This window comes from Sceloporus occidentalis, unplaced genomic scaffold (genome assembly GCF_023333645.1).
Source record: "Sceloporus occidentalis isolate IW3139 unplaced genomic scaffold, rSceOcc1.0.p SCAF_7, whole genome shotgun sequence".
NCBI classification, from domain to species: domain Eukaryota; kingdom Metazoa; phylum Chordata; class Lepidosauria; order Squamata; family Phrynosomatidae; genus Sceloporus; species Sceloporus occidentalis.
In genome coordinates this window covers 67,695,578-67,716,965 of record NW_028316987.1, presented here as the reverse complement: position 1 = coordinate 67,716,965, position 21,388 = coordinate 67,695,578, and the positions used below count along the sequence as shown (strand labels likewise).

General features: G+C 38.8%; 1 protein-coding gene across 1 annotated transcript in view; it reads left to right on the top strand.

Moving 5' to 3' along the window:
- COL1A2 (collagen type I alpha 2 chain) overlaps nucleotides 1–21,388 on the top strand; it is a 69,104-nt gene that overhangs the window by 6,468 nt on the left and 41,248 nt on the right. Inside the window, exons 4-16 of the mRNA XM_089534016.1 lie at nucleotides 443–478; nucleotides 4,487–4,570; nucleotides 5,101–5,157; nucleotides 9,789–9,833; nucleotides 11,383–11,436; nucleotides 11,993–12,046; nucleotides 12,517–12,570; nucleotides 14,179–14,232; nucleotides 15,385–15,438; nucleotides 16,709–16,753; nucleotides 17,124–17,177; nucleotides 17,277–17,321; nucleotides 20,286–20,339. Of these exons, the coding sequence (XP_089390142.1) occupies nucleotides 443–478; nucleotides 4,487–4,570; nucleotides 5,101–5,157; nucleotides 9,789–9,833; nucleotides 11,383–11,436; nucleotides 11,993–12,046; nucleotides 12,517–12,570; nucleotides 14,179–14,232; nucleotides 15,385–15,438; nucleotides 16,709–16,753; nucleotides 17,124–17,177; nucleotides 17,277–17,321; nucleotides 20,286–20,339 (690 nt within the window). The remainder of the gene's footprint in view (nucleotides 1–442; nucleotides 479–4,486; nucleotides 4,571–5,100; nucleotides 5,158–9,788; nucleotides 9,834–11,382; nucleotides 11,437–11,992; nucleotides 12,047–12,516; nucleotides 12,571–14,178; nucleotides 14,233–15,384; nucleotides 15,439–16,708; nucleotides 16,754–17,123; nucleotides 17,178–17,276; nucleotides 17,322–20,285; nucleotides 20,340–21,388) is intronic.

Sequence of the window (21,388 nt, the reverse complement as noted above, 5' to 3'; positions counted from 1 at the left end):
GGATTTAGGTTTAAGTGGGCTAAAGACAGAGTTTAAGAAGTAGGAAATGTGAAGATGTATTCACAGAAAAGGAGTAACTTTAAGCATTCGTCTTGAGGGTGTCTCAGAGTTTAGTAATTATAAAATAACTACCTACAAAATATTTGCAAGGCATAGTACACCGCTGATTTAGAGACTAGGTGTACAATAAATGAATACTTAGTGCCTAATATAGAATTAATCGATAGTATATCTGTATCTGTTTTATTAAACCAACGTTTTAAATAAAAGCCAATACATCCTGTTGTTCTTGAGCTATACGTTACTGATTAGTTTCAGAAACAGTAATATATATGGTACTATTTACTACACTGCCATTAACAGAAGTTTCTTTTTTAACCCTGTATGCTTCTATGCCTAAAAGACTTCTTTAACATTTATATTTTTTGCTTTCCTTTTTCAGGGCCCCAGAGGAGACAAAGGGCCACGAGGAGACAGGGTAAAGAGCTATTATATATATCAGTTTTGCTCATTATATTGAAATCTTTGCAGGAAAGCAACTGTTTATATGATCCTTATAGATGGTGACAAAATTCTGAACTTCACTATTAGCAGTAAAGTCCTATGCATTTCTATTTCAATGTAAGAACCACCAAATTCAGTGACATATTCCCAGGGAAATGTCTATAGACAAGCAGCCTATATCTCCTGAGCCACTGAGTTGGATCTCAATGAAGCTAACTGTGCTTCAGTCCTCTTGAAATCAGTTAGAGAAGCCACTTGGGACTAAATGAAGTCTTACTGCTGATGTAACTACTTTTGTTTCGATCCGACTCATTACGTGCTGTCAGCCTTCTTTTCTCATTTAACTATATAAGAAGGCATTCAGGCTTCATTATAGTTATCCAGATGTTCTCTCTGTGTGTCTTCTCACACATACACTTTAATTTATATCAATGAGGCTGTAATGTATGATCGAACACATTTACTTGGAGAAATGTTGTGTGTAATTTGGGAAAGTTAAGTGTGGTTAGGAATATCTGTGTAGCATTGTAAGAAATCACAATTTCGAAAAACATCATTTAACTATAGAAAAGTGATTTGCAAAGGGTTCATGTCTGTATTACTTCCATGTCCAATATTGACAGACAGCTGCTAATGGTCTTTAGGTTTACAGTCCCAAATGCAGTCACTTTTAAAACAGTTTTAGTTCAGTGAGATGTTAATTGCAGTCTAATTAGTGGAGGTTCAACCTGAGAAGGAAAGGGAATGAATGAAATAAATCTAGTGAGCAAAATCATTACGTAATAGGCTAAAAATATCCCAAAATAGTATACCTGTCAAAAAGAGAAGAGCTCTTGCTTCCTAGGATGCATCTACACTCTGGAAATAATGTAGTTTGACACCACTTTAAGCGCTGTAGCTCCATTCTCTGGAATCATGGGATCTGTCGTTTTACAGGGTCTTTAACTTTCTCTGCCAGAGAGTGCTGGTACCTCACAAAACTACAAATCCTAGGATTCTGTAGGATGGAGCCATTTCAGTGAAAGTGGTGTCAAAATTGCATTATTTTTCCAGTGTAGGTGCACCCTTTGTTCGTCTCTGCAGTGTAATAGTCACAGTTAAAATTAACACCTGTGGTTTCTCACAATGAGATAGCAGATCTTATGTCAATTGGATGTTAACTTTCTGATCATTACTTTGTGTGGCCATCCTGCTAACTGTCAGTGCAAAACTACACTGTCCCAGCCACAACCTGTGATGCACACTGTCCAAGGTCTTGAGAGCTCTGCTTATATATCTCCCTTGCCTGTGCCTCCCTATTCTCACCAACACATTAACTGTACCGTGAATCCCATTTTGCCTTCCTATAAGATTTGCACAATTCCCTTTCAAAAGAATCTCTTCAAGAGCTGGAAAACTGTTTAACTCATTCACTTGTATAGATGCCAGGATTGTTATTGTTCCTGAGATATATACAGTGTCTCTTGATTGTTAAGAAGACTGAGTAGAGAGAGAGAGACTATGCTCAGACATTGACCCGAGAGTCAGTTTTTCGTGGTGTTTCTGTCACAGAGATATAGGAAGGCATGCCCAAGGCCTCAGAAGGGCAGTCATCAAGTGAATTCATTATCAGGGCTTGGAAAAGTAACATTTCTTTTACCATAGCTCCCTAAATCCCCATACTAGCTGGGAAACTCTGGTAGTTGTTCAAAAACATGGCTTTCTCAAGATGTGCTTCATACATTCATGTTTCTAACATGCATGTGTAGATAAATTGTGTGTCTTTGCATTGCAAAGGCTCTGATGTATGATATTGGCACAAATGTCAAGTAGCCAGGAATGTTCATTGTTTTACATTATGATACGTGTGTATGCCGTGGTAAATATAGATTTGCCTCCATGTAAGATGTGGTATATCCCTATATACGGAAAAATCAGACTTTCAAGGCCTACTTCAGGTTAATTGTTTCCTCAGCTGAAGGCTGAAACAAACTAACCACTGCCACATATAACCCACCACAAGTTGTGGCTCACTAACTCTTCACACACCTTGCTATCCAGGCATCACCTACAGATTATTGCCACCACCACCATCCCAGTTTGTGAAGGCCTTCATAGGCCACAGCCCCCCATCAATGATCAGTAATCAATCAACCATGCTTTGGGGACAGTGCTATACACCACTTGTTTGTTTGCTATGTTTGCTTGGTGAATTACAAGGTATGCTGGCCCCATTTTATACCAGCAAAATAAAAAACAAAAGGGCAGAATTTGTATATGTTGTATGAGATGCTCTGGACCCCTTTCCCCAAACTACTCATTTTAGTTGACACTACAAAGTTAAGTACATTCTAAGTTACTCCGAGGGCTTTGTGTTACTGAGTAACTTGGATGTTATTTCATCATGAGCAGCAGTAGTCTGATGCCTTGTTGGGAAGTCAGAATAGCTCCATCTTGTCTTCACAATATAGATCATATATGAGAATGCCCATACTGTCTCTGTAAAGAAGTCACTTTCAGTGTACCAGGCTTGAACATGGTATATGTTAAGGGCTGCTTGCCACAGGCCATTAATATCTGATCATTCAGAAGTACTTTAGGAAAGATTATGACTCATTCTACCCAAATCGAGCCTCTTCACTGAAACAGATATTGAGCAAAATTGATATGTGTGTGAGTGTGCTTCTAAAATATATTTGGAACTCTGATCCTTATAATTGTCATTTGGAACACAGATACAGTAGTCCCAAAATCTGCTTAGTAAAAACAGCCTTTGATTTCACCTGTAGCTAAACATAGAATTTACAAGGTAGCATGGGACTATATATCCAAATTGCATATGTCCATATACAGTCTTCAGTAGTTGTGGAAGAAAGACATTTGAAAATCATGAAAAAGAGAACATACCAAATGTTTGTATTGCATTTTTAAAAAAACCTAACTGATTTGGGACTTATCAGTTGAGTTATGGGAATTAGTATGATTGCTTTGCCCAGTTGAGTTTATATAATTATAAAACATACATTTTGTGATCAGATTTTTACAGCATACCAATCCCCATCTCCACTTTTAAATATAGTCTTTGGAAACCCATTTGTTCAGATATCCAATTAGCTATATATTACTTCATATAGATAGTTTAGTTAGAATAATAATGTTTCAACCATGGTGATAATACCAACCACACACAAAGAAAAATAGATATCAAGGATACAAATTACCCTGAATTGCTTTTTTTCCCACCTGTAAGTGATATCAAGGACTTAATATGGACATATCTTAGTCTTAAAAAAAGAATTATTGGACCATGTTATATCAAAACAAGTTAAAAAACTGTTGGAATATTTACCATGTTCTCACTCAGTACCATAATAAGCGTCTCAGTACCAACATATTGCCCTCCACATGGACTGGAGCTATCATTAGGATTCACCATTAGCTATACTGCCTAGGCATGATATGCAGTCTAACCATTTCTGAATGGCCACACATTCTACAGCCATCTTAATATGAGAAAGGTGCCTTTTTTTTAATCCTTATTCACTCATCACAAGCCAGTGCTCTAATGAAACTTTTAAAAACCATTTTAATAGCTCAATATAATTAAGTCCCAGTGTTAAATATGCTTGCAAATTGTTAATGCGGTCATCCTTCACACATTAAGTCCTCCAAACAACCCCATTGTATTCACAACTTGCTCCCAGAAAAGTGTATATAGAATTATTGCCTAAAGCTACAATATTATGTGCATTTAAGGTGGGAGTAAGCTCACTGAGTCTTATCTTTATGTAATCACATTTAAGATTGCACTGTTAATCTTCCAGTTGTCATGAAACAATAAGATTGAGAAATTCAGATTGTTCCAACTTACAGTTACTATAAAGTACAGAGACATTTTGGATGGTAGAAGATTTGCACTTGAATGACAGCTGTGGTTTCCTCTTCTATTTTGCTCTTGGGTTTTTAAAATATACTGAATTGGACATGTATGTTTTTCCCATAGGGTCCACCAGGTGCACCAGGCAAAGATGGTGAAGATGGTCCACCAGGCCTCCCAGGCCCCCCTGGTCCTCCTGGTCTTGGCGGAGTAAGGCATCCAAAGTTTTAATTTACTGGAAATGCATTGTAGGATCTAACGATGTATATAATGTCAAGCAGTTCATAAAATTTTAGCATCATCAAAAATGAGGATTATCTTTTCGACCACATCTTCTCAGGCATGTCTACAAGTGCTGTAGTGTTAACCATTGGTTAAAAAAAACTCTTAGGGACCCAAAAACATGCAAGGAAAAAGCATTAAATATACTGTTTTATTTGGTTTCTTCTACATTCCTTCCCTCTATGTACTAAAGAGCCATTTTCCTAGTTAAGTAGATAAACGCTTACTGACACAAATGCCAGTTTATACATTTTACTGTTGGCTTTGTATACGGTATAAAATATCTTGAATGCTGGTAAGAAACCTAACAGAGCCTTATGTAATGAGGCTATTACTCTGCCCCCTCTCCCATGATTGAACCTTATCTTCACAAGCGGGAAGCATATGACACAGAAATAGTATTTAAAACCTAAAGAGATTACGATGGTATTAATTTCTCCCCTTCTTATCTCCCACAGAACTTTGCTGCTCAATATGACGTATCCAAATCAGCTGATCTTGGCCCCGGACCTATGGTAAGCAAAAGTTTCATTTCATGCCCAAGTATTGTGCACAAGTCTAAACTCCACTGATGTAAACTGTTACACATCTTATAACACAGCACTGTAAAGCCAATTTGTAAATCCAGCTAGTTAGTGGCTTTTAAATTTTGGGGTTAATGGTCTTACACATCATCATGCCAAAGGCTATAAGCTTGTCTTGCAGTTCTTGGGGCCTTCTTGTTCTGCTGGTGAGATCCTGGACTTAAGCCCCAAATTCCTGCTCTGACAGCACCCACTGTACTTATCAAAATAGGCATCCAGCAACTCGGAACCTCTTACAAGCTGCATATCATGGATAGGGAGAGCCCTTACTAGGAGGAAGTTTGCAATTCATGGTCATATACAGGTCCCATCTCAGAAGCTGAATGGATTTTAGGTGGGTCAGCCATCTTGTATCTGAATCCACCTACCATTCTCAAGAGATGTTAACTGGAAGTGAGGAAACCCCAGTTGCGGATGGGGGACCAGAAACAGACTAACCACATGGGCCCCCTGATGTTATGGACTGTAATGAATTCTGAACCTAGTCACATATTTCTGCTTCTCACCTGCCAGTAACTTTGTCTGGAGCTAGGCCTATAGGTTGTAAACCAAAGAATGGTTAATGAATAATAGATCCATTACTTGATCAGAGAAACAATGGTTACAACATAGCACAATTTATAGTTGATAGCTCTTAATTTGAAGGGGGGGTGAAAATTTACACAGTGCAGGATCAGTTATATATTTAGCTGACTAGGTAGCTAGATGGCTGTCTGTCTGTTCCATTGAGATGAAGTTAATGATAATTTGTTGCAAAAGAGGGTATTTGTTTTAAAGTATATGTCTTGTTAATCAAAATCACTTGGCCAAGGTTTTCAAGTAAGACCCATTTATTTCCATCTCTGTTTCAATGTAAGCCTATTTACATGAACTGAAAGCACTGGTGTCAAGAGAACTTGTTTCAAAATATGTATATGCTTAGAATTGTAGCACGAAGCTGCAGTCCTTATATTCTGATACATGCCCTTGATTTCTTTGAGATTTATACCCCTTGATGCGAAGCTTGTTGATTTGAAAGTTAATCATATTGATTTGATTTTGATGGAACTGATTTTTGAGTAAGTGTGTTCAGCTTTGGAGAACTTAATTTATATTTCATCCAATCAAAATTGCTCTGGTTGTCTTCCATCCAATCATTAAATCAGTTAATCAAATTAAGACTGTAGAAAGTACCTATAAAAGTAATCCTTTGCAACAAATCAAGCATTACTGAGCTTTAAGTAAACTATCATATACTTCTGGATAAACATGCATAGGCTTTCACAATTAGAATAATTTATTTACTTCCAAATAAATTGTTTGGTATTAAGACTTGCTTATAAAAATAAGTTGTCACATTTCTAGCATTCTTGACACATACATAATAGAATCTTGGGATGAATTAACCATATTTCCCCACCCCACTTCACACTGATGTAATTTAAATACACACAACAGTTTTGTGTCATTTTTGTACTGACCTTCTAAATTAATGGAAATGTAGGCCACCTTAAATGTTCTGTAGACGTACCAAGATAGCATGATCATATTGCCTCTTCTCCCCACACTTCCCAGTTATGCTCAAAGAGAGATAACAGCACTGCCATCTCCACTCTGCACAAAGTATCCAAGCATGTCAGTTGCACCCTAAAAGAATTCTCCATGTTTTTGTTGTGCAAGTTCACAAGTAGGTCTGATAGAGGCTGCTGTGGCCAAAGGATCCAAGTCCTAGAATCAGAATTCCTGCAAGACATGTACCTCAGGATAGCTTGATCTTCAGGGTTTGTGCTTGAGGGCTGACTGTGTGGCACCTGTAACTGTCTAGGGAGGGAGCCATTTTGTGGCTTCTGTTGTGATTAGCCCCAGCATTTTTATTCCTTTGTGGCTTCCGGTCCTTATTCAATTACAATTAGCATACAGAAAGCTTCAGAGCTGTTACCTGATAGCTGCCTGTCATAGCCTACCCTCATACTTATATATGACTCCTATACGCAGAGATTTCCCTTTTTACAGTTAGGAAATGACCTTTGGGAAATGGTGTTTTCAAATCAGAAATATCAAAGCCAGCACAGCGAATTTACCAGGCTGAAATGTCACGCCCCTCCTTTCATTACATGCTTGCATACAACCAATGGAGCATTAAGTAACTACATAATACCAGTTATCTTGTATAGTATTGGTACAGGGTTTACACTGAGCAGAACGATGACTCATAATCATGCAGATTTTTTTAGGCCCAATGACATAAACAAAAGTAAAAGTATACACAGTGTAAAAGTAATTTTTGTTGTTAACTGCCACTGACAGTAATATGAAACTATCATGAAGTCAGACATATGTTATTGTTGGGTAACTATGGACATAATTTTATGGATAACTTCACATGCAGATACTATACACAAACACATTCTACACAATCCATTAACCTGGGTGTGAAAAACATATTTCCCTCCAGGTGCTGCACTACAGTTTCCATCACCTTTTGTCATTGTGTTGGAGGGAGCTGACTGATGGAAGTTTCAGTAGAATGACATCCGTTAGCTACCTTTACTATGCTGTCCCACCGGTAGCAGTAGAGTAAGGATTTGGAAGGATAGTAGGAAAAGTATGCTTGCGTTGCTTTGGTGAAATCATGGGACACAATTCACCAAACAGATGCTTTTATTCTGGCTCCATATAAATGGAAGGGGTTAACTTTGAGGATCCTCTTTGAAGGAAAGTTTCCCTTATCCTACTTTCCATGTTGAAAGTGTCTTCAGAAAAAGGATACACCACCATCACCACTGTTGACTCAGCTCTCTCCCAGAGGAGGGAACCAGGATAGCAGCAAAGCCACAAGAGATGTGCTCACCCTCTGCCACATCAGGCATAGGACCCGACCAGATGCCACCCCTCCTCTTGGGTGTCACCTGGTGTGGTCTGCACCTGCCATACCTACTCCATCACACCCAGTGGCATTACTGACTCCATCCGTTCTATGACCTGAGCTTGCATATGACGTATGGAGCTGACCTAATGACACACAACAAGAGGGTAGGTAGAAGAGCTTGGAAAAGCTTTTTGGACAGTAACTCCCAGAACTCCACTGACAGCAAACTGTGGTAGGGAGAGGAGATAGCAAAAAATGAGCTGACATTATGTTGGATGTTATAAATCAAAAATCACCAACTGGTAGAGAGACACAACTTTTGTTGGAGATGCAGGCTTATGCATCTGACTTTGCTTGAATAAATCTATAGGGGAGTGGTCATGGTGCATTTTCCCCTCTCTTCTTCATCCATACTAGGGGACAACTTGTGGTCCTCCAGATGTTCTTTGATTGCATCTCCCACCAACTCTAGAAACTATAGCCCACCATAAGGGATGATGGAGCTTGTCCAGCAACATCTGTAAGGCCACACATTGTCCAATACTAGTACTAAACTCTGGTAATGTGAGCAAGTTAGTAGTTGCAAAGTCAGAGAACTGAGCTGAAAATATAAAAACATCAAAATAGCTGTAATGCCCAAATTAGTTAACACTCAGATTTAGCTATATGATCACTGCAACCAATCATAACAACCAGTACAAGCTAATTTTTATTTAAAGTTGTAAGTACAGACCTATTTAGGGCATCTGTTTAGTATAGGCCTATTTTGTATTCAGAAAGATAAAAAAACAATGGGAATGTGAAGCAGCCTGCCCCCAAAAGAAAAATAACCCATTTGGCTTTCTCTTTAAAACCTCAGATCCAGTTGCCAGAAAGTATGGTGTCGAAGCCTAGTTGCCTAAATCTAGACTAGTTGCTTAAATCTTTTGAATCAAAAGCAATATTTCATCATTTCACATGCTCCTGCATGGGAAACTGCAATGTATCATTTGTGTGATTCATCCACATACTTCTGAGGTTCCTTAGAGGCTCTGCAGAGATGATGGAGGCAAAAATCACAGGATAAGGGAAGAGTTGATGTCTGTAGCTGCTTTTATTACTGACTACATAGCTCCACTGCCAGATGCTAGAGCATAAGAACAGGTTCATCCTACCATGCTGGTCAGCAAAAGCTCCTGAAGTGAACAGAATGCCCTTGCTGCCAATATGAATCTCCTAGTTTACTGGGGTGGACTGGTATCCATCTGCATAATCTGGCCCAGCTGAGGTTCCACAGTTTGTGACATCAAAGCCTGAGAATCTTTAAAATGCAGTAAAGCAGTAATGTGTAATAAAAGCAACCAAAGAGATCTTTTTTTAAAAAAAAATCTTCTAACAAATCAAACTGAAATGTAAATTCTAATTAATATATTTTGCAAACTAGAAGCTTTAAAACAAAGAAGCATGAGCTAATGTAAAAATTTAGTGGTGCATAATGGCCAATACTTTGCTTGCAGTAGTGAAAAGGCAATCCATACTCTTGGATATGAATGTAATGTTTGTTGTGATTCAAAACAACTGATTCATGACAACTGGAATTCTAATACTGCTGATGTTCTGATTTGTTAATTTTATCTTATTATGAATGAGTAGTAAAATAAGTCATATTGAAAAACTGTTTTTCAATCCTACTTACAGTTTTAATAACTTGACCATTTTTGTATCTTTTTCCCAGGGTATAATGGGACCCAGAGGCCCACCTGGAGTAACCGGTCCCCCTGTAAGTATATTCATATCACAGGATCATGAACGCTTGTTGGTAGAGAGATCTGTTAAATTATTTGCTCCCAAAGCTGGTTCCTCAGATGTTGTTGAACTACAATTAATGGAATCCTTGACCATTGACCAGCGGGTGAAGCAGATGGCCCTGTAGGAGCGGCCTCCAGCTGCTCCTGCCGGGATTGTGTCAAGATCGCAGCAACCACATGGCCCACTTCTAAAGCAGACCGCCGCTGTAGTCCCAAAATGGCTATCACCAGGAGCCAGATTATCACTGCTCCGTTTTGGGCCAGCTTTTAGCCCCCTAGTGTGGCTTTGGCATGGCTTCTGGCCACTTTGGGGGCATGCATCATGTAAACACCACTCCCTTGTGCATTTCGGGTCCAAAAGTCTTGTGATTTCTGGAAGCTTGAAGGCCAACAATGTCTGAAGGCCCATGGTTTGGAACATTATTAATACATATGTGAAAAGCATTGGCTATAAGAAAACATTTTGCTTTTGCTAAATTCTAACAATAGAAGCGCACAAGTGAGATATCTTATACTAACTGCTGTTGCCACATGCACCCTTTACAATATAATCATAAGTTTTACAGCTTCCAGCCATAGAGGGGAAGTGAATAATCTTTAGCTTTCCCCTTCTGAACTGTCCTCTTCTCAATTTCTCCCTTAATATTCCTGCTAAGATGGTGTAAAGCACACAATGTATATGTCTTCCATCTCTCCCATTTTCCTACTAGTCTTCTGTTTTGTTGTCTTCTTGTTTTGGCTAGCCATAGAAACTACTTTCAGAGGACACTCCTCTGTTTGAAAGCATCCTCTGTTTCAGAAGTTTGAACTTCAGCACCCAGAGGGCCCAGCCATTATGATCAATGGTCAGGGATTCTGGGATCTGAAGTTCAGAACATCTAGAGGATCAAAGGTAGAGAACTGTTGCTCTGTTTGAAGAGGTAGCTAATTCAAGTCCCAATTAAAGATAAAGATAATGATAGGGAGAGCACAGATCTCAAAGCTGCCCATATATCAGGACAGGCACGCAGGTCTTCTGATCATGACTTCCCCTGTCTGCTGAAATACATTTCATTATGACTTAAATTAGAGACATCATATCTGAATTTGCATAAATTGTTATAAATTGTCATGGGCACCTTTTATACAAATGTGTGTTCTTTTTGCTCTCTTTTCTGATGATGTAGAAGTTGACTCCCTTCGTTTTAAGAACTCGACATCTGCATCACAGCCTAACATTCCAGGCTAGCCTACACCAACCTGTTGTCCTCCAGATTTGTTGAAATGCAGTTCTTAATCTTAAGTAGCCATAATACAGCTGCTGGGAGTAGTTCAAAATGTCTGGAGGGGAACTAGTTTGAGGAAATCTATTCCAGGGCTTCCAAAATGAAATCTTCTTGTTGCTAAGTCATTTGTATGGCTGGTTCCTTCAGATGAATTTGCCTGCATTTCCTACTTCTCTTCCTCAGGCACTCCTCTTACCAGTAGAGTATTTTTCATGCAATACTCAAAACTGAATGAAATGTTTCTTCTCCCTTCTAGGGCACTCCTGGCTACCAAGGACCTGCTGGTGAACCTGGTGAACCTGGTCAAACGGTAATTAAACCCATTTTTTTACTATGAGAATGACTGGAATTCTGTAATATCCACTTGCATGGAAGATATCTTTCAAAATTTAAGAATCTGGAGAATTCATTTGGGTCTGTTACTTGAGGCTGTTTGCAAAAGAACAGGGTGGAGGGTAGTGACAAATGCAGTGATGGATTAGATACCTGCTTGCTTCTACCAAAGCTGAAAAATTCTAAGGAACTTGAGGGCTAGATGTGATCTTGCTAGACAGGCAAGCCACAGTTTAAATTTCTGTCACTCCCTTGCACTGATTTTTGTGTGAATAAAACTATTGAGGGAAATAAAATGGGTTTGTATGATCAATGTCAAGATCCTGTATTTTTATGAAAGCCAGAATCCATAAATAGTAACCTCCAAAGTTTGGAACAAATGCTAGAGTTTAATCAAGTCAATAGTTCATGTATCACAGGAACCTCTTGATACCCATTGTTTGTTCTGAACTAATTACAGTACTACTATATTTATTTATTTATTTATTGGTTTGTTTGTTTGTTTGTTTGTTTGTTTGTTTGTTTGCCATTAGGGCCCCCAGGGCGCACGTGGTCCACCTGGTCCTCCTGGAAAGGCTGGTGAAGATGTAAGTATTGTTTGATCTGGGTTCCTAGAATATTCAAACAGGAGCCTTTTTCTCTTCCAAAGCATTGATTATCCTCACTACCTAACCTCCCATACCACCCCACAGAACCTTATGGGGATCTTGCCCACTTTGGTCACCTAGCTTTGTGACTGTTTCTCCAACCCTTTGGATAAAATATTTTAAAAATGTAATCTACAATCCAGTAGCATTTTATTAGTAGCTGATTTGCCCAGTACTCTGTTTCCAAAGAAGAATTCTTATTGCATTTGCAAAATACAGAACGTGCACTGTAATCCTGCAGCAGCAGAAATGTCCTGTGAAGTCTTATTCTCAGTTTAGGATTGTGGCTTTAAAAATGTGACAGCTGTGCCTCTTGGGAAATGAACCCTATTGATAGCAATGTTAATATGCTTAATTCATTTGCTATTGAATAAAAATAGTAAATTTTATCTGCCTTAATGTTCTGATAGGGTCATCCCGGTAAACCCGGAAGACCTGGTGAGAGGGGTGTTTCTGGACCTCAGGTGAGTGTCTTTTCTTCTATAATCCATTAACACTGTTGTAAATTGCAGCTACTGCTACTACTATTGGTACTATCACTTTTTACACCATAACATTATATAATATTTTGCAATAGATACAATAGGTCTAAGAAACATGGCCTAAAAATCACTTCTGATTATTTCTTGCCTAAGAAAGCCCTATGAAATGCATGGGGTCACCATAAGTTGACAGGCAACTTGAAGGCACATATGCACACAACTTATAATACACTTAAATGTTATTCTGTAGTACATATGCCAATACACTATTCTTTAAGCATTCATAGCTGTTAATTTATTTATAGGGACCATTTTTATTTATTTGTTATTGTTCCTTTCCAGTAGTTTAGGTATGAGTACACTGCTGCATATTTTGTCTGTGATTCTAGATGTTTCAAATATTAATGGTAGGGAGCAGCAGATAGAATCCCCCAATGAAGACAAGGAAGGGGTCATCACTCAAGCACAGAGCATATTGAAAAATATCCCAGGTTTAGACTTTGGTGGCACTAGGTGAAAGTGGGTGATGAAGAAAGACTCCTTTCCTGATAAATTCTGGCAGCAGTACAAACTAAATATGATACTGCATAGGACCTCAGATTATGAGGTTCCCCTGAACAGAAAAAAGTCCCCCCCCCCCAAAATATGAGCATGTTTTAGGGGCCTCCATCACTGACTACAAGTCAGAAGAGACCAAGAATGGGCAACTACAGCCCACCAGATATTTTTGGACTGTAACTCTCATTATCCCTCTTTCTTGTCTGTTCTGGCCAGGGCTAACTGGAGTTGCAATCCTGCTACCTCTGGTGAGCCTTGTGTTCCAGAGATCTGAAGCATACAGCACTGGAAAGATGGACAAATAGCCTGGTTCTGTATAAGTCAGGGAGTTTCGTATAATTTATATTAATGTGTCATCCCTGTTGCCAACCAAAGGTACAGGTCGTGTAGGGAGCAATGAATGTGCTGCTGGGCTGGGTTATATCTTCCATTAGTCCAAGCCATTGCAGTCATTGCCCACATCTAGATAGCATTAGACTTGCAGAGGTCACTAAACTCATTTTCTTTGGAGTTAGTGCCATTTATTTTACTGGGGGGTACTTCTGTCCTGAGGAAGCAGAGCATCAGAGCCCTAGGAGACTTTTCATTTGCAAAGCTTAAGTCTCCTGTAGGACTTTGCTATGCAATTTATGGAAATATGTGCTTCATTGTTGTTAATAAAAAGAAAACAGGAGGAGAGGCATTTGTAATATGAATAAGTATTCTGGCTGATAACAGATAACTAAGCATTTTCATGCCCAAGGCTTGCTTCAGTTGGGAGTTTACAATGCCAGCCTTAATTCTGTAATTAAGGTTTGGATTGTAAAGCCCCAGTTGAAGCAAGCCCTGTGCATGAAAATTTTCTGTTTAAAATCATGCCCCACAAAATACTGGTGTAGGGAGGACAGTTTATGGCATCAGTCTCCAAGCCATATGGTGTAGAATCCTCTGTCAGATCTATCGAGCCCATCTGCATTGTCCAGCTATATATAAAAATGAACTCTTTTTACTTAAAAAAAACCCCTAAGCCATCTCACTTGTTTTTTTCCAAAGGGTACTCGTGGCTTTCCTGGAACTCCTGGTCTGCCTGGCTTCAAAGGAATAAGGGTGAGCATTTCTTTGAGACAGGAATACAATTAAATATATGACTCTTAAGAAGCTGAATATGTCTGTGGTGGATATATAGTGATACATACAACACCTGGTATTTTGTACAATAGGTTGTCTTAGAAAAAAAACACCAAAACTCACTTGACACACATGGTAATATAGACATGCTTTCACATGACATTCTCTGATACAATAGTTCCTATCATCCTTGAGATCTGACCACATTGGTCAGGACTTGTGAGAGCTGAAGAGGTTCCCCAGCACTACTTCAGGGAACAGGCATTTTCATAAACAACCACATATTGCTTCCCAGTGTCTACTCCCTCATTCTATGTGGAAATGTATAACTGATAAGCTCCTTGGGACAGGGATCTGACTCTATAATGTGATGTGCATATTTATGGTTGTATGACAGAAAGAAGTAAGCTACGAGACTATGAAATCATTTAGACTGATGAGAGCTCTAAGAGTTTTAGTTTAAAGCAGACTAGCATCAAGCCATGTGGCATGTCTGGGCAAGCCAACTAGATACCTTCTCACAGTACCAAAACCATTTCCTATTGTGCCAGCTGCATCCTTTATTAACACAGCGGTCATGTGGTGAATGTAGAATGATGTTGGTGCCAGGTTTCAACTAGCACTGTTCACTGGAGCTATAATGCCCAGTGTATCCTTCCATGCTATGTGAATTGTTGCTCACTAGCACCCAAATTGCTACATTCAATTTCTGGACATTCTTAATTTTGCTTCAGTGTGGCGACCATTTTGCTGCAGGAGTTCCAATAGTGCAGATCACTTGGGAAGCTACTAGTTAGTGGTTAGTGGCAAGCTGTAAAAATGCAGCAGGGCACATTTCAGTCCCCTTCCATCTATATGCACTATTTTGCATCTCTGTCTTTTTTTTTTTAAGCTGCCCTTCATTTGAATTACATACACTATGTCTTTTTCTGTGACCTGACATATTCCTGACACTGTAACATATTGACACACACACACACACACACACACAGAGCTATCTCTTTTAGCAAACCAACCAAACTCCACTCTTTCCCCAGCAGATATATAAGCATTTCTCTGTGCATAAATCTCTTCAAGTGAGGAGACCATATGGGAAGATTTTAACAATAAATATTTCTTTATTCATTATAGGGACACAATGGTTTGGATGGTCGGAAAGGAGAACCTGGTGCTCAGGGTATTAAGGTAAAAATTAATAATTTTACTATAAGCAGCATATATGGTTTATTCTAGGAAGAACAGGCACTTCATAACAGCACCATGATTTCCTAGCTGATGTGTGTTTCAAAATATCGCCTGGTACAAACACTGTCTAGGTTTCCTAAATCAGTGAAAGCCATGAATGATACATAATGAGGGTTCTGTTTTGAAAATTTGACCCAAACACATGGAATATAAACGTTTGCAGGTCCAAATCCTTGCATGGAAGCTGTATGTAGCAAGAGAAGCAATCAGAATGTGTGGAATTTCTTTTTCTGAATCCTATACTTCATGTCAACAATAAAGAGGAGCTCTGCCATTTTGAAACTTTGTACCCTCCCAAAAGTCTAGTTACAATAACTAAGGCGGTTTACAGACCGCCCCTTTCCCCGACGGATTGGGGCCTCAGCTGCCACAGCGGCAGCCCTGAGGCCCCAATCCACCGCTTTTTCAGGCCACAGTGGACAGGATGCCCAGTGCACCACCACTTCTCTATTGAGTATGAGCTGACCCTTACAACTTATGAGAAGGCAGAGTAGAAGGACCCACCTCTGATTTTGGTTGGTCAATAAAGGTATCACTGTTTGGTGGATTTTTTATTGGATTTGCTATATGGCCAATACGACTACTAATATGCTTCTTTTTAAACATGTTTTTAAAAAAAAGGAAAAAAAAGAAGAAGAAGCATGCCACTCCATTTACCTATCCAAACCATTTTCAACCATTTCTAATACTTTTCTCATAGTCTTTGGTAATGTTTTTTTATTCAACATAATTATTCATTGTAGTTATATATCAAAATACTCTCAGTATCATCATCATCATAAAAATCCAATATAGGCATTAACTTTGTATCTTCCATTATTATTTCCACTTGAAATTGTACAGTTTGATCTAGAAATTATTTTATCAAAATCCTATCTGGACATTTCTCCTTTCTTGTTGACTGTTTAAACCAGTTTTTATTCTTTCTAAGGTTCTTCATTACATTCCCTTGCCCCTCTGTTTATACCTTGACAATTGGTGATGTATGGTGTACTAGTCTGAATAAACTCAGTGAGACTGCTTTGGGCAATATCCTTGTATAATAGCTGAATCGCTGCCCAAATATTGCTACATCCAACTACAGTAGTTGCCCTCAATTAGCAAAGCATTTTGATCCCAATCCAAACAAGCACTTGTCTGATCCTTTCCTGAAAATCATACAGTGAAAGGACAAAATATATGCTGAACAGATAATATTTGCTATTTTCAGGGTGAATCTGGTGCCCCTGGTGAAAATGGAACCCCAGGACAACCTGTAAGTATTTTTCTCTTTGGAACCTGAATGAAAATAAACAGTTATTTTAAAGATTTGCTAGTTGCTACTAATCAGTAAAATAAAATACTTCTGTTTCATTCTTGGTGGCCTAATTTTGATCAGAAGGTGGCACATTTTGATCAGAATGGCACAGTTTTGATCAAAATCTGTACCTTATTGTTTTATAGGCTACAGTAATTCTTCACTCCTAATATACATTCCATTGAGTTCAACCTGGCATGTGTATGATTAAGCTTGCTCAGGGCTGCACATTGTTGCAGAGTGTAAGAAGAGACAGAAGCTATGCTAATCACTCTTATGTATGTACTCTGTTACATTGTGTAATAACTTGTGTCTACTTTACTTTCAGGGTGCTCGTGGTCTCCCTGGCGAAAGAGGAAGAGTTGGTGCTCCTGGCCCAGTTGTAAGTGATTGTTTAACTATACAATGTTTACATTTGCATTTTTAAAATTCTTTAATTGTATACCAGGAATTTGAAATTCTAATTTGGATTGTTTTTTAGGGTGCTCGTGGCAGTGATGGAAGCAATGGTCCCACTGGTCCCGCTGTAAGTCCAATTTTTATATTCTGTCCTTCATAGTCCTGCCCTGAATGGCACAAGTTAGCTTCCTTTGGTTTCTCTGCATCATCTGTTCTGCCTGCCTTTTTATGTGTTGCAAAGCAAAGAACCTTCAAAGGCAAACAACTTCCCAAATATATATCAAACTATTGCCAAAATTCAACAGGAACTATTCCTTAAGAATGTCCACAGACAGCTCATCTCATCTTTAGCAGGTTCATACTGAAATCCAAGGCTTTATATCAACATCCTGAGTACATGTGGCTCAAATTGCCACAATAAAATTACAGAGGCCAGTGACATTATTAGCAGCCTGGTTGAGGAGAAACCCCAAGTCTGGATGAATTAACTCTTCTAGTTAAACTATCTGGAGGGTCCTTCCCCCGCATTATTTTTAATGCAAGTGGTGCAGGCCAATTAAACCACAAGGATCATTTTTTCAGATGACCCTAAATTTAGGGAACAAGCCAGCTGGTTCAACAACACAGTTGGAGATCTTTCTGCTTTTCTCACTTTTATCTAGATGCCCCTCCCATTAGCAGCTAGGATGTCATCATCCCAAAGAAAAGATGGCAACAAGAGTCAAATAAGGCCCATAGGACAGGTGTTCACTGTTTCTGCTTAAATGCTGGTTTATCAAGAGGTTAGCCTAGACAATGCTGTTGCTGTGTGACTTCGAGTAATTTCTGATTTATGGCAACCCTAAGGTGACACTATAGTATGGTTTTCTTGGCAGGATTTGTTCAAAGTGGGTTTACCTTTACCTTCCTCTGAGGAAGATTTGGACCCTGGTTTCCCAGTGTCCTAATCCAATGCTCAAATCATTATACTACACTATCTAGGCAGCGCTCCAGTCCTGACCAACTCAGGAATGACTAGACAGACCATCATCAACACTGCTGCACAAATGCAGACTTCGTGACAACTGAGGCATGCTGTTTAACAATTTTTAAATAAAAGCAGTGGTCCTGATAACAGGGGATGCCTTCAAACATTCATTTCAGAATATATAACTAAAACATAAAATATGAAAATGGGACCAATAGGCCCAGGAAAACCTTTGTTGCATATAAATACCCTTAGAGTGCAACATAGGCCTCAGGTGTCTGTTAAATGTAACACTCATTGCCATATAATGTTTGGCATGGCTTCGATGAGATAGGTTCACATTTATGTTAAAACTGACCATTGGCACTGTGTGTGGTCATTAAACAAGGCAACATAATACAGGCTATTGCAATTTTCTTAATAGATGTGAAAACCATGTATGAAATTTGGCTTGTGTGAAGCAGCCCTGAATTACAACTTATGGACATCCTCTTGTGCTTCCGTGACAGTAGACATTTGGCATTGTTTCCAAGAATGGGTTCTAGGGATGAAGGTGATTACCTTATATTCTCTGATGCACTCTTTTTACCCTTTACCACACCATTTCCAAGCCTAAGGCCATGTTCATTCATTATTTTTCTCTCTTGATTCCTATAATAAAGTAATCCCATATGTTTGATTGCCTTATGCTGATACCACAAACAATGAGGATGCTTCCCAGTCTTCCTCAGCCCCCATTCAGACTGTTGCCCTCATGTTCTACTAGACTTTCTATGGACATGTGGTTGAAAACCTGACTCTGATCCAACAGGGCTCTTCTCACAGCTACTGAAAAGTGGCCACCTGTACTGTTTATTATATCTATATTTGTGGAGCTCAAAGTAGAAACACAGGTAGTGTTCCATCATTTCAGAATAATTGTTCTTTCAAACCATTATGTGAGCTAATCATCCCATCTTTTATACAGATCCCTTAATTTCAGATCCTTAGGTGTGTTCCCCCTCCAGCCTATTTAACTCTACTTGTAGTTTCCAAAGTGCCTCAGGGAATTTACATGACAGCTTCAACATATGAACCATATGTTGTCCACACACTCACTTAAATTGCTTTGTCCTAAAACACATTGTCCTAAAATATGCACAGTAGTGGAGCCTTCTAGGAAATTACCCTGTGTTAAAAGATTGATTTCTGCCAGTCAAGCTCTTAATGTATTGCATGGTTTTGCTTTCTTTCTGGACCTGAAAAAGATAGGAATGGTTGTCAGTACCTGTCAGGTAGCAATAAATGGCTTTTGGATTGTGCTGAGCTTAGTGGCTTATTCATCATATGGGCCTACCTTTTGGGCAGAGCATGAAACATCCAGCATACAGAAGATATAAGAAAGGTGTTTGTGTCATAGCTGTATAGTAAGAATTGGATCTTAACCTGCAGACACTGGGACTACAATGCAAAGATGCATAAAAGATCCAGACCCATGAGTTACAACCATCCACAAGTGTTTCTGGGGGTGGGATATGTGTACATATGGAAATAAACACAGTATGATATAATCTTACACATGTAGCCACACATTTCTGCATGTGATAAAGGTTTAAACGGAGAAGATTAAATTATCTTTCTGCTGAGATGTAGAGACTGGGAGTCTTGGAGACTACAAAAAGAGTTGCCAAGAGCAGGCACATCTGCTGAAATGCTCCAGTAGACTTGTCTAAGGATCTTAGAGATTTAAATTTTCTCTTTTTAAGTTCCTTTAAAAAAAACCTAGGCTGCATGGTTAACATATAAAACAATGCAGCAACAAAGGCTTCTCTCTTGTGCGATCAGCCAAATCTAAGCAGTAATATAGTCTTTCCATTTGACCCCTATCATCAATCAGGTGTTTTTCCATCTAGGAATAGTATGAGAATACATTTTTCCTCTTTAGATGTATGGATATCATGTCCTTCATTCCCATTTTCATTGCTTGTAAACAATGAAATTGATCATCTCAGCCTCCTAGAAGCTACATATTACAGTGGTAGATTCAAGTATACATTGTCTGTTTCTTCTGTTTATTTCAGCAGTGTACCTTAATTTGCAGCTCTCTAAGGATTTTTTTTCTTTCCTTTTTTCTTTCCAACAAAGGGTCCCATTGGTGCTGCTGGACCTCCAGGATTCCCAGGTGCTCCTGGAGCCAAGGTATGTATATGTTTACTAGCATAGCAGAAACCTGGAAGATACTTTCTAGCACAAATATTCAAAGATATTCAGTAATATTTTAAGAAAAGCAGTGTTAGATCTGTGCTCTTTGAAGAACATAGTTTTCCCCCTCCTACAAACATACGGTATCATGCTTTGAGGAGGAACTATGTCTTACATGCTTTGGAAGGAAAATGCTGAGACAAGAGTATCACCAAGCTAAATGACATGGTGAAAAATGTCAGAGGCTGCTATGCTAGCAACAATGCAAAATTAATGCAGTTCTGACACCACTTTTAACTGTCATGGTTGTATCCTATGATGGGATTTGTAATTTGTTGTGGCACCATAGCTCTGACAAAGAAGGCTAAATATTTTACAAAACTACAAATCCCAGAATTCCATGGCATTGAGCCATGGCAGTTCAAGCAGTGTCAAACTGCATTAATTCTGTAGATGCAGCCTGAGACTCTCGTGGGTTGCTGTTTCGGAAAGTGGTACTAGCCTGAATGGACTACTGGACTGAAAGCATTTTTAATTGAAATCCTGACAAAATGGAAGTCTTTGTAAACATCTAGTTGCCAACTAATTTTTATTGTCAGTGGCCTGGTGTCTGTTTCTTTATGGCCTCTTCCCATTCCATACTGACATTATATGTCTTTGAAAAAACCCATAATATATGTCTTTGTCTTGGATTATTTATTGTATATTTATTATTTATAGCCCACCTTTCTCTCAGGACAGTTCCTTCTCATGCAAATATCTTTTTATCTCATCTCCAAATGTCTTTTTACCTCGTCTCCATTTTTAAAATGATTATTTTACTCATGGACAATGTGCATAGCTTTGTTTTCCTTAAACAAGTTGAATCAAAAATTGAAAAGCCAATTGCAATTACAATATACCTGAGCTTGTTCCACTCTATGTCTAGTATGTACACACACACACACACGGTATATATATATATTACCTTGTTGAGTTATAGTCCCTTCACCACCTTTGGACAAAGGCTGAAGAATGGACAGGGTATAGATAACTCTTCTTCACTT